General features: G+C 41.2%; 1 protein-coding gene across 3 annotated transcripts in view; it reads right to left on the bottom strand.

The window, feature by feature from the left end:
- Nucleotides 1-12,288, bottom strand: part of ANO3 (anoctamin 3) — a 292,176-nt gene that overhangs the window by 40,855 nt on the left and 239,033 nt on the right. For all 3 annotated transcript variants that reach the window (XM_070761935.1, XM_070761933.1, XM_070761934.1), the window contains one exon: nt 7,168-7,264. In XM_070761935.1, the coding sequence (XP_070618036.1) occupies nt 7,168-7,264 (97 nt within the window). The remainder of the gene's footprint in view (nt 1-7,167; nt 7,265-12,288) is intronic.

The following is a 12,288-nucleotide window of genomic DNA, read 5'->3' as shown; positions in this document are numbered from 1 at the left end:
GTGCAAATTATTATCACAAAATTATTATCACAAATTATTATTACAATTTTCAAGATATACAGTATATAGAGTCTATTATGCAGAACATCAAACAAAATAATTTGTTCTGGGACAATTATTGAAGCACAATTATGGAACTTAGTGAGAAAAAATGGGGCCATGAATTTCAAATATCAAAAAAATAATAATTGAAATTAATTTTATAGAAGCAGTTCTCCATTTCAGATCATATTTGCCTGCTCCGTGGTATGAATGGTTTTCTCTTTTTTCTATAGATCAACTCAATCTAATAGAAGATGGGAACAATTACAACAGCTTAACCACATTTCAATTAGTATAAATTAGTTCCATCCGAAAAGACTGACTGCAAAGCAAGGTCTTGATTCCTTTCCAGAAAACAGTGAGAATGGGACAAAGCACACTTCTCAGGGGAATAAATTGTAGCTTCCAAGCAATGAACAAAAACAATTAATGCATAAAAGGCCTTCTTCATATGCCAAGTAATCAACTTTGGAAAATAAAGCCATATTTTACAGAACCTCTCCAGCTGTGTGTGGTTACTGTTATTACAGAGAGGCAGGGTAATATTGTGGTTGTGTAACTATTGCACCATAAGTGGAGAGTCTCAATTTCTGGTCCACTAAGTGAACTTGACTCAGTCACTATCTCGGATCAGCCTTGGACAGGGTTGAGGTATTCCCTGCTTAGCAGATATATACGTAAGGCTTGCTTAACAGTGGTTATTGGGACTGGCAACTCTGGTCTCTAAATGACGCTGTTGCAAAGCATGACCTCATGTGACTGAAGCAACATACGGCAACAATTCTGACCTTTGTTAAATGAATCTCACAAAGCCATTAAGCACAATATCACATGATCACCACTTACAACCTTCTATAGGTTTTCTTGGTGTCTATGGAGATTCTCTGTCATCCATGTCATGAGGCAACTGGACTTTCTTTGTTTTTCTTAGAAGACATTTTGCTTCTTATCCAAGAAGTTTCTTCAGCACTGACAGTATGGTGGGGAATGGAATGTAAGAACATTCCCCACCATCCAGTCAGAGCTGAAGAAGTTTCTTGGATGAGAAGCAAAATATCTTCAAAGAAAAACAAGAAAGTCCATCTGTTTCCTGAAAGAAACACCTTTGGGACTATTGGTTTTCTTATTGTCTGCTTGTCAGAAGCTAGCACAGAAGATCATGCATTGTGAGCCGGTTGTCAAGCATACAAATTGCAATGTGACAGCAGGAATGCAGCAAGGGCTGCATTTATGAGAACTGGCTGTTAAACTTCATTATTCAACACCATCACTTTGAATGGGTCACTGAATGAGTGGATGTTAAGGGAGGATTATCCATAAGTTCACGACAAATAGAAAATGATATTACTATAGGCTTCTCTGACCAATAGACGCCGAACTTAGCACTATAAAAATTCAACATATTGCACTTCAAAAAACTATCTGCACTATCACATTATTCATCTTTGTCCCATTAAAATAATGCCAGAATCAAAAATAAACCATTCTATAAACAGGATTCCATAGCTTACACTCAGCTTCCCCAGCAACAGTTTTTGGCTGTCAGCATGCCAATTAATTAAATCATTATTCCTTCCTGGTCTCACAAGGCTGAGTCACACTTATACTCTGAATTACTTACAGATGAAACTCAAAAAATTAGAATATCATGCAAGAGTTCATTTATTTCAGTAATGCAACTTAAAAGGTGAAACGTAATATATGAGAGAGACTCATTACATGCAAGGCAAGATAGTTGTGATTTTTATAGCTCATGAAAACCCCAAATCCACCATCTTAGAAAATTAGAATATTACATGTGCTCAATAAAACAAGGATTGTACCCACATAAAACAATATCAGACCTCTGAAAAGTATAAACATGCATATGGTTTGGGCTCCTTCAACAGCAATTACTACCTTAATGTGGCATGGCATGGAAGCTATTAGCCTATGGCACTGTTGAAGTGTTATGAAAGAGCAGGATGTTTCAATAGCAGCCTTCTGCTCTTCTGCATTGTTTGGTCTCATGTCTCTCATCTTTCTCTTGATAATGCCCCATAGATTCTCTATGGGGTTCAGGTCAGGTGAGCTTGCTGGACAATCAAACGCAGTAATCCCATGGTCATTGAACTAAAAGGTTTTGGTGCTTTTGGCAGTGTGGGCAGGTGTCATGTCCTGCTGGAAAAATTGAACTCAGAATCCCTATAAAGCTTATCTGCAGAAGGAAGCATGAAGTGCTCCAGAATCTCCTGGTAGACAGCTGTATTGACCCTGGACTTAATGAAGCACAGTGGACTAATACCAGCAGATGACATGGCTGCCCAAATCAACACAGACTGTGGAAATTTCACACTGGACTTCAAGCATCTTGCTGTGTATGCCTCTCCATTCATCCTCCATACTCTGAGCCCTTGGTTTCAAAATGAGATTCAAAAGTTTCTACTTGTCAATTCTTGGCAAGCATATAGATACAGTATCTGTTGAGGTTTTGAATTTGATCCATACAAAAGATGCAGATCTGCTCCGATTCTGCTTTATCACAAACCTGCTGATTGAAACCTCCTTTATGCAAGGGAGAAACCTCTTGATATAACACATCTCATGTTCATGAAGATCTGATCTGCCTGCATTCTTCTCTGCAGACTCTTGACTTTGCCCTAATTTTAGTGATCTCATGAACTGATTTACAGTCATTCAATTAGTTTCTCATAAGTTTCAACTGCTTGGCTTGAGTCACAATCAAGAGGCTTACTTTGTTTTCAATTTGAGAAAGATATTAATTTTATTGGGTCCATTCTAATTGGGAGGAGATATGTCAAACTAGATATAAGCAGATACTGTGGTTTTGAATCCAAATGATGCAAGGCCATCTACACCTATGTGTCTTCACACCGATTTTTTCTTTCCACAAATTGAAACGAAGTTTCTAGGTCAGGTAACCACTCCTTCCTTGGGTATTAAAATATCAATTTAATTTGTTTGTATTGTGAGTTCCACAATACACGAATAATAATTGCACAATGATTTATCTGGTTTTGGTTGTTATAGAATATAGAGTTTGCATGCAACAATTTGAAAAAAGATGTGTCCTGATTTTCAAAAGGAAGTAATAAATCCACATATTTCTTCCAAGTAATGAAGCCATCAAGATTTATCTTATGGATATTGTACACATTTTTCAAGAAGTATGCAATACGCCCCGAGTCTGCGGAGAGGGGCGGCATACAAATCTAAATAAATATACAGTGGTCCCCCGATTATTGCGAGGGTTCCGTTCCAGGACCCCTCGCAATGATCGGTTTTTCACGAAGTAGCGCTGCGGAAGTAAAAACACCATCTGCGCATGCGCAGATGGTGTTTTTACTTCCGCCGCAGCAGCGAGGAGCCGAAGATTGGGGTTTCCCCGCCGCCTACGCAAACTCCTCGCTGCTGCCGCGCCCGCCGCTTGTCCGCCCGCCGCTTGTCCGCCGCCTGCCTGCCCGCGCGCCCGCCCTTCGCCCGCCCACGCCGTTCGCTCGCGTCGCTTCCCAGCTGAGTCCTGAAGCGAACTTCCGGAAGTTCGCCTTTGACGTTTGGCTTCGGGACTCAGTTGGGAAGCCGCGCGGCTGTTTTAAAACATCGCCGCCGGCATGGGGGGCTTCCTAGCAGCCCCCGGACCCCCAACCCGGGTTTGGGGGGCTGCTAGGAAGCCCCCCATGCTGGCGGCGGCGTTTTAAAACAGCCGCGCGGCTTCCCAACTGAGTCCCGAAGCCAAGGCGAACTTCCGCGTTTGGCTTCGGGACTCAGTTGGGAAGCCGCGCGGCTGTTTTAAAACATCGCCGCCGGCATGGGGGGCTTCCTAGCAGCCCCCGGACCCCCAACCCGGGTTTGGGGGGCTGCTAGGAAGCCCCCCATGCCGGCGGCGACGTTTTAAAACAGCCGCGCGGCTTCCCAACTGAGTCCCGAAGCCAAACGCGGATGTTCGCCTTGGCTTCGGGACTCAGTTGGGAAGCCGCGCGGCTGTTTTAAAACGTCGCCGCCGGCATGGGGGGCTTCCTAGCAGCCCCCGGACCCCCAACCCAGGTTTGGGGGGCTGCTAGGAAGCCCCCCATGCCGGCGGCAACATTTTAAAACAGCCGCGCGGCTTCCCAACTGAGTCCCGAAGCCAAACGCGGAAGTTCGCCTTGGCTTCGGGACTCAGTTGGGAAGCCGCACGGCTGTTTTAAAACGTCGCCGCCGGCATGGGGGGCTTCCTAGCAGTCCCCCAAACCCGGGTTGGGGGTCCGGGGGCTGCTAGGAAGCCCCCCATGCTGGCGGCAACATTTTAAAACAGCCGCGCGGCTTCCCAACTGAGTCCCGAAGCCAAACGCGGAAGTTCGCCTTTGACGTTTGGCTTCGGGACTCAGTTGGGAAGCCGTGCGGCTGTTTTAAAACATCGCCGCCGGCATGGGGGGCTTGCCAGCACCCCCCGGAACCCGGGTGGCCGGGCGAGCAGCGAGCGAAGGGCGGGTGGCCGGGCGAAGGGCGGGGCGAGCGGTGAACGGCGGGCGAGCGGGTGCTGGGGGGGCTTCTTGCCCTCCCGCCAGCAAGAGGGGGAAGACCCAGGGAAGCCGCCCAGCAGCTGATCTGCCCGGCGCCATCTACGCATGCGTGGCCATAGAAAAAAGGGCGTGCATGCGCAGATGGTGTTTTTACTTCCGGGTTGAAAAATCGCCATATAGCCGTTTCGCAATGATCGGGATCGCAATACCCGGGGGAATCACTGTAATATAATATAATATAATAATACTGATAGGTAACTGGAAGCAGTAGTATCCAATGATTCTGAAATCAGGGAATCAAGAGCTAAAATGTGTACAAACTACTTATTATCCAAAGCAGGATTGTCTATAAATAACTTACTGGCTGTCTGAAAACTAAATTTGGATTTGTAAGCACTGCCTCCAATACATTCCTGATGTTTCACAGGTATATTATTTTTTTCACATTTTTATACTTTGATGTTTTTAGTTTCACAAAGTACCAAGTAAGAAGGCTCTTTTTAAGATTGACATTTTCCTTTCCCAACTCCATCAAGAATCTGGCAACATCGTGTTATAACACAGAGTCCTGGACATATGACCACAATTGAACCCAACATTTCTGTTGGTAGATGAGACATTTGTTAAGTGAGTTTTGCCACATTTTATGACTTTTCTTGTGAATCATTGCAGTTGTTAACTGCAATCAGTAACACAGTAACATAGCTGTCCTGAGTCCTCCGAGAAGGGTGGCATATAAGTCCAATAAATAAATAAAAATAAATAGTTGTTAAGTGAATCTGGCATCCCCATTGACTTTGTTGGAAGATCACAAAAGGTGATCACATGATCCTGGGACACAGCAACCATCATAAATATGAGTCAGTTGCCAAGCATCTGAATTTTGATCATGTGACCGTGGGGAAAGTCACACTTTTTTCAGTGCTATTGTAACTTTAGTGCTGTTGTCACTAAATGAACTGTTATAAGACAAGGACTACCTGTTATGAATGAAAACAAATATACATGTCCCAGGATAATGTTGCAGAATCCAATCTGGATCAGTCACTGGGACCAGAGGTTTAGTCTTCCAAGTTTTTGAACTTTAGCTGGAGACCATCCTCAACAGGGGTGGGTTAACTTACCTCACTGCCAATTTGGATCCTCCCGCGCTATGTGGCTGCACACGCATTGTGTGTCACATGGACACACTGCTTGGGCATGCAGGCACACATGCACAGTGCCAAAACCTCAGCTTTTCTGCATGCACAGAAGCAAAAACCAGCCAAAAAAAAAAAAAAAGAGTTTGGAGCCAGAAAGTGCTGAAAACTCAGCATTTGCACATGTGCAGAAGCAAAAAATGGCAGAAAAAATGCCAAAAAAGACAAAGACTGACACAGACAGACCCAGCTCTGTATTGTCACCACCGTTTTACTACCAGTTCTATAGAACCAGTTGGGACCGGTAGGAACCCACCTCTGATCCTCAGCAAACTTTTCTCTACCGGAATGTGTGCTTTGGACTATTTTATGCATTAAACCAACCAACCAACCCCTCCCTCACTTTGTGAACTAGGAAGGAGGTATAATCTGATAAATATGACACATAGATTAGCCCAAAGCACACATTCTGCTGATAGAGAACTTCCCTGGGGAATGGATCCCAGCATGAGTCTGAACGCTCGGACAACTAACCTCTGATCCCAGTGACCCACTCAGATTGTTCTTTACCTTTAGATTCTATCACAAAGATGTTATTGTCCACCAACCCTACAATTCTTGTTAGATAGTGAACACAATGAAATGGCATGATCGACTGCTCTTTAAAGATCAGTGGTATTAGGAGGAAAATAGAACATGGATAATTTTCAGTGGAAGCTGGAGAGGAGAGCTTGAAAGGACAGGAGGAAGAGCCTCTGTTAAGGTCAGATAAGAGGGCTTTGAGCCTGGGGCAAGAAAATATTGTACCATGAGGAAACATCTCAAACTACCCACTTCCTAGTTAGAACATAGAATATAGAATAACAGTTGGAAGGAACCTTGGAGGTCATCTTGTCCAATTCTCTGCACAAGCAAGAGATGCTATATCATTTCAGACAAGGGCTTTTCTTGAAAGCCACTAGTGATGGGAGGCCCAAAATCTCACTCTATGAACATAGAGTGAGAGACATTTCACTCTATGAACATAGAGTGAGAAACAGGGAAGCACATTCATGAAGATCTGATCTGCCTATATTCTTCTCTGCAGGCTCTTGACTTTGCCCTAATTTTAGTGATCTCATGAACTGATTTACAGTTATTCAATTAGCTTCTCATAAGTTTCAACTGCTTGGCTTGAGTCACAATCAAGAGGCTTACTTTGTTTTCAATTTGAGAAAGATATTAATTTTATTGGGTCCATTCTAGTTGGGAGGAGATGTGTCAAACTAGATAAAGCAGATACTGTGGTTTTGAATCCAAATGATGCAAGGCCATCTACACCTATGTGTCTTCACACCGATTCAGACTTGCAAGTTTCAGTGCAACAACAGTTAGAATAAGACTACCATTGACCATACATGGCCTTGTTTTCTTATTTTATCCCACCTCCTGCTCAGAGAAGCCCTCTGGGAAACAAAAACCAATTATCATGAAAAACCAGTTACCTTTGCATAGATGCAGCTTTCATTGAGCTTTTGCAGTGTGCAGCTCTTCTCACACATGGGGCACATGATGGTCTCATTTGCTTCACAGATCTCTTTGCTACAGCAGGGATGCAAGAAAGCAAACGATTATCCAAACAGATGCAAGTTATACGGATACCAACAAATGTGTTTGACAGAGCACACCATTTGTAGTTTTCAAGGAATCATATTTTTTCACTCTCAGTTTGGAGTGGAATTAAATTTACTGCAGACAGAAAAGAGTATACATAGTTTAATTGTGATGAAAATAACATTAGCATTTTTGCTGTCAAGAAATAGTTTTGGATTCTCAATAAAAACTCTCATGGAAAGAACGCATCCCAAGGGAGGAATTCCAAGTTATTTTATAGAACTGTTCAGTTTGCATTGCCTATAAAGTAGAATTAGACAAAAATCTTAACATTGCCTTTGGTGATAAGAAAGTAGATAATTTTTGCAACATGTTTGAGTCATTCATTAGAAAGTTTTTGATCTTATTTTATAATCCAAGATCAAACATTTCCAGAACTCTCTGCCCTCTTTATTGGTTAATTAAAGCCATTAAGTGCATAAATAGGGACATAAGATGTCATGTTCTAGTTTTAACCAAGGAATCATCTGTCTAGTTCTTTATGCATTTATAGGGATATAAAAGAAGTTTCCCACAGTTCCGGATGAAGATTAAATCCAGCTGTAGGTTAGTCTTCTGTGAATGGGGATTAGACACTTTTGAAACTTTTATAAATGGTTACATCTTTTGGTTTTGTCTTTCTTTCCAAAATGAAAATACCCAAATCTTTCTCTCTCTAGAAATTGACTAATTCTCCTTTGCTGCACTTTGCTGCTACTATAGGATATCAAAGAGATACAGCTGTAAACAGTCCCTTTTGCCAGAGAGAGAATTATTTCTAGGTTGCTATAGTGCTTAAATAGAAAAAAGATGAACCTTGGTTTCATTATAAATAAGGCTTTGTTTAATCCATAGCAATCAGTGGCACTCAATTAGCCGTTTTGGAATCAGATTATTTATCAAACCTTTTGAGACTTTGAAAGTCTAAGCTTGCAGCTTTTTACCCAGTTGGTTGTGACACTGATCATACAGCTATACAGGAGCTTTGCAGAAGCTGCTGTAATATGGTGGGGAAGCATTTTTGCTGATAAATTAAGAGAGCAAGAACCTCTGGCAGTTAAAACATTTTGAAAATCATGTTTATTATTTATTAACTTTGCAGTATCTTGTTTTGTTGTGTACACTGAGAGCATATGTACCAAAGACAATTTTATTTTGTGTTCAATCACACTTGGCCAATGAAGAACTCCTATTCTATTCTATTCTATTCTATTCTTTAAAATATTACATAAAACCTCTGGAGCAGAACGTTATCCTGTACATTTATGCCATAAAACAGTGGATTGGTTTGCTGTCAATTCACCCATCCCTATCGTTCAAATAGAAACGGACTGTGATTCATTCTTACATGCTGAAGTGGAGCAGAAAAAATAACTCTTTGTTTACCCATGTAGTTTCTGCCATTTATTCAAGATGAATTTGAAAATTCAGCACAAAATAATATTTCTATATTAGAGAAAGAACAAGTTTCTACCCTGGAGATTAGTTTAAATACTTCAAGTTTTGAGCTAAATCAAGGTCTTAGCGATGGCTTTTGTTTCAATGAATTACCTTGGAATATGATATGATTTGGCTTTTATGATTCTGTGCTTTGTTAAACAAAAACACACCTACTGCTGAGATAGGTAAAATAATGCTTGGCTTTTTAATATGGAATAAACACCTGGGCTATGTTTATTTTATACAAGAATGCTTACCACTTTAACTGCTAAAATTATCCATTTGGCTGCTTTGAAATCTCAAATCAGAAAGAATGCCTAATGTGAAGATATATATATATAGCTAGATATATGCCTATATAATTCAACTTCTTTTAAGATCAAGTAATCATAATTTGTGCTGAATAACACCTGAATAATCTGTTCATCATTCCTTCTAACAGCCAGCTGCATTATTCAGGTATTTTTTTAAATGTCACAGTCATCACAAACCACTAGATGGAAGACTTGCTTTAACTACATGGTATACTCTTACATAACTTTAAGAAATTACATATTGCTGTAAAAATCGCATGTACAATACACATAGATTCACTCAATAGAAAGACTTTCAGAAAATGGCCAAACTTTCAGAGTTGCATTTGCTGGAAAATAAAAGTCCCCTCTTCAAGTTTGTGTGAAAGTCATGTGTTTTGCAGAGGGAGCTGTGTTTTATATGTACTTTAGTGCACACTTTACAAGGTGGAGCTAGCTAGTGGTGCACAATGTTGCATCAAAGCAATGAAGCTATAATCAAGCAGTACACTCAGTCTACCCAGTACCCTGCTATAAGCAATAGTGCCTTCAGAAACTTGTAATATTATCATCAGATGACTTTCTATGGAAGGGGTGTCAAACTCACGTCATCATGTTGTCATCACATGATGTATCAAATCTTCCCCTTCATTAAAACAGGGGTGGGCATGGCCAGTGTGTGATGCATCGGCCACAAGTTTAACACCCCTGTGGTTTATTGGGAGCTTTGGGGAAAATGTTATTATGCTCAAAATTGTCATTTGGGGTGGCGCAGCAGGTAGAGTGCTGTATTGCAGGCCACTGAAGCTGACTGTAGATCTATAGGTCAGCGATTCAAATCTCATCACAGGCTCAAGGTTGACTCAGCCTTCCATCCTTCCGAGGTAGGTAAAATGAGGACCTGGATTGTGGGGGCAATATGCTGGCTCTGCTAAAAGGTGCTATTGCTAACATGTTGTAAGCCGCCCTGAGTCTAAGGAGAAGGGCGGCATAAAAATTGAATAAATAAATAAATAAATTCTATTCTCAGACTACTTCTTTAAACAATTCATGTGGCTGTGCACCTTGTTGGGGCAAATCTGGGCAGCTAACAACAAGATTCCAAAAACATTAAAAAGAACTGAAATAACAATCAACTTCCAATGTACCAGAAGCCCTTTTTACCTAACAGACAGAACACAAATAGTTAAGAGGTTTCTCTTACCACCCAACCTTTGCTCTTGAGAGAAAAGCCAGACTTTTCTTTTAAAGCCTTATTAGATGACATAGAGCCATCTAAATCATCTAAATGGAACCAGAGGTGGGTTGCTAAGGTGGAATGGTGACGTTCCACGGGGGTGGAACGCCCCCGTGGCTCTGAATGCTAGCGGAGTCGAGCACAATTCTGCTGCTGCAGTTGTGCAGGTAGCAGAATCGCGCACGGAGATGTGATTCTGCTACCTACACAGCTTCAGGAAGCAAAAAACCTGCTGAAACATGGGCGCACCTGCATCTCCATGTGCAATTCTGCTACCTGCACAGTTGCAATAACAGAATTGTGCTGGACTCCACTAGCACTCAGAGCCACGGGGGCAAGCACGCATCTCCATTCCACCTTAGCAACCCACCTGAGCATGGAACACTGGTATTCTATGTTCACATCTTGATATTTTCAAGATACTGTCATATTCTGGAACAGTTACAACTTCTGAATGCTGTTCAGGGCTGCATACAATCATAGATCTCTTATCCTGATAGAGCAGATTCTAAAAATCAAATTGGAAGGTATCTATCTATCTATCTATCTATCTATCATCTATCTATCTATCTATTTATTTATTTATTTATTTATTGGATTTGTATGTTATTTATGCATTTATATAATGCATAAAAAACCATGATTTGGTCTTTATCCAAAATGAGTGCAAGCAGGAGCTATGAGTCCAGACGACAAAAATTTCACATCAACTCTGTCTGTACAAAAATCCCTATTAAGAATTAAAGATGGAAAATATCCAGACTTGGGAGGCTTTAAAATTTATTGCCATGTGGTTTTGCCAAGATTGTATAGATGAGTGGAAAGAATAACATTGATGAAGGAATGCAAGACGAGTTAAGAGAGCATAAATGACAATGGGAAACTGAAAAGCATGAAAAGAAATTAAAAACAACATGCCTTGATTTTATGTGCTTTAAGAGTAGGCAGAGCACATAGAATCAGAGTAGACTCTGTTAAAATGCTGTACAACAGTAAGTAACATTTCTAATATCCTGGCTTGGTCTGTTTCCTGACCTTGCCTACTTCAAAGGGTTGCCAGATAAGTTGAAACATGTTCCTCCCCATTCAGAAACCCTATAGCCTCCAGATAACAATCAGCTACCTTTGGAGCAGTAATTTGGTAGCTATAAGAATTTCTGAAATTTCCTGCCTTGCCTGCAGTCACAGTTGGTGCCTTACATAAACCTCACCTGGGCAGGTCTCCAAAAAGGTACATCTTCCCAATTCATTCAGCCACATTTCAATAATGCATACTAGCATAGATCTCTTATCCACAATTAAATTGTGGTTAATGAAAGTTTTATTATATGCTAACCAAGCATCAAATAAGAATAGCCTCAACCAGGGTTACTGGGGTTTAAATGGCAAGTCATTGGGACAAACCAGATTGGAATGAATCTGGTTTGTCCCAACACCTTCCCAAGAAATGGCCCAGCCTCTGTCTTTTGCAATCTCTCTTTTTTCCTGTCCCCACTATGGTATCTTTGCATGGAGAACTCTCCAGGCCACATCAACATCTCTTGATCCAGATATGTTTCTCCCAATCAGAGGGCTCATCCTACCAACAGGGAACAATTACTCTACTGGCTCCAATTTCAGGGATATTTTTGCAACTTGCGAGCATCTCCTAATCTAGAGCACCATTTTACATCTTCCCTCTCACTCAACAAAATGCCACCTGCACCACTGCATCCTGTCACCTCCAGACTCCCAACTCTCATCTGAGTACCAGCCAACTGCATTCCTATAAAAATAGACTAAACTAGGATACATCATTATCTGTTGCCCAATCAAAATGAACAAACACTACAGTAAACTCTAGCCCATCAACAGACAATTCAGTCAATGGGTAGAAGAAGTGCTTATAGACTTAGTTAGTTGCAGAATATAATATTAATCTATTCTGAATATTAACCTCCTATGTATGACATAACTCTTCACATAATCACTCAACCGTTTTATTTGTTGATTTATAAAGCAGA

This window comes from Erythrolamprus reginae, chromosome 1, assembly GCF_031021105.1.
Source record: "Erythrolamprus reginae isolate rEryReg1 chromosome 1, rEryReg1.hap1, whole genome shotgun sequence".
Lineage (NCBI taxonomy): Eukaryota > Metazoa > Chordata > Lepidosauria > Squamata > Dipsadidae > Erythrolamprus > Erythrolamprus reginae.
This window is presented reverse-complemented; position numbering and strand designations above follow the sequence as displayed.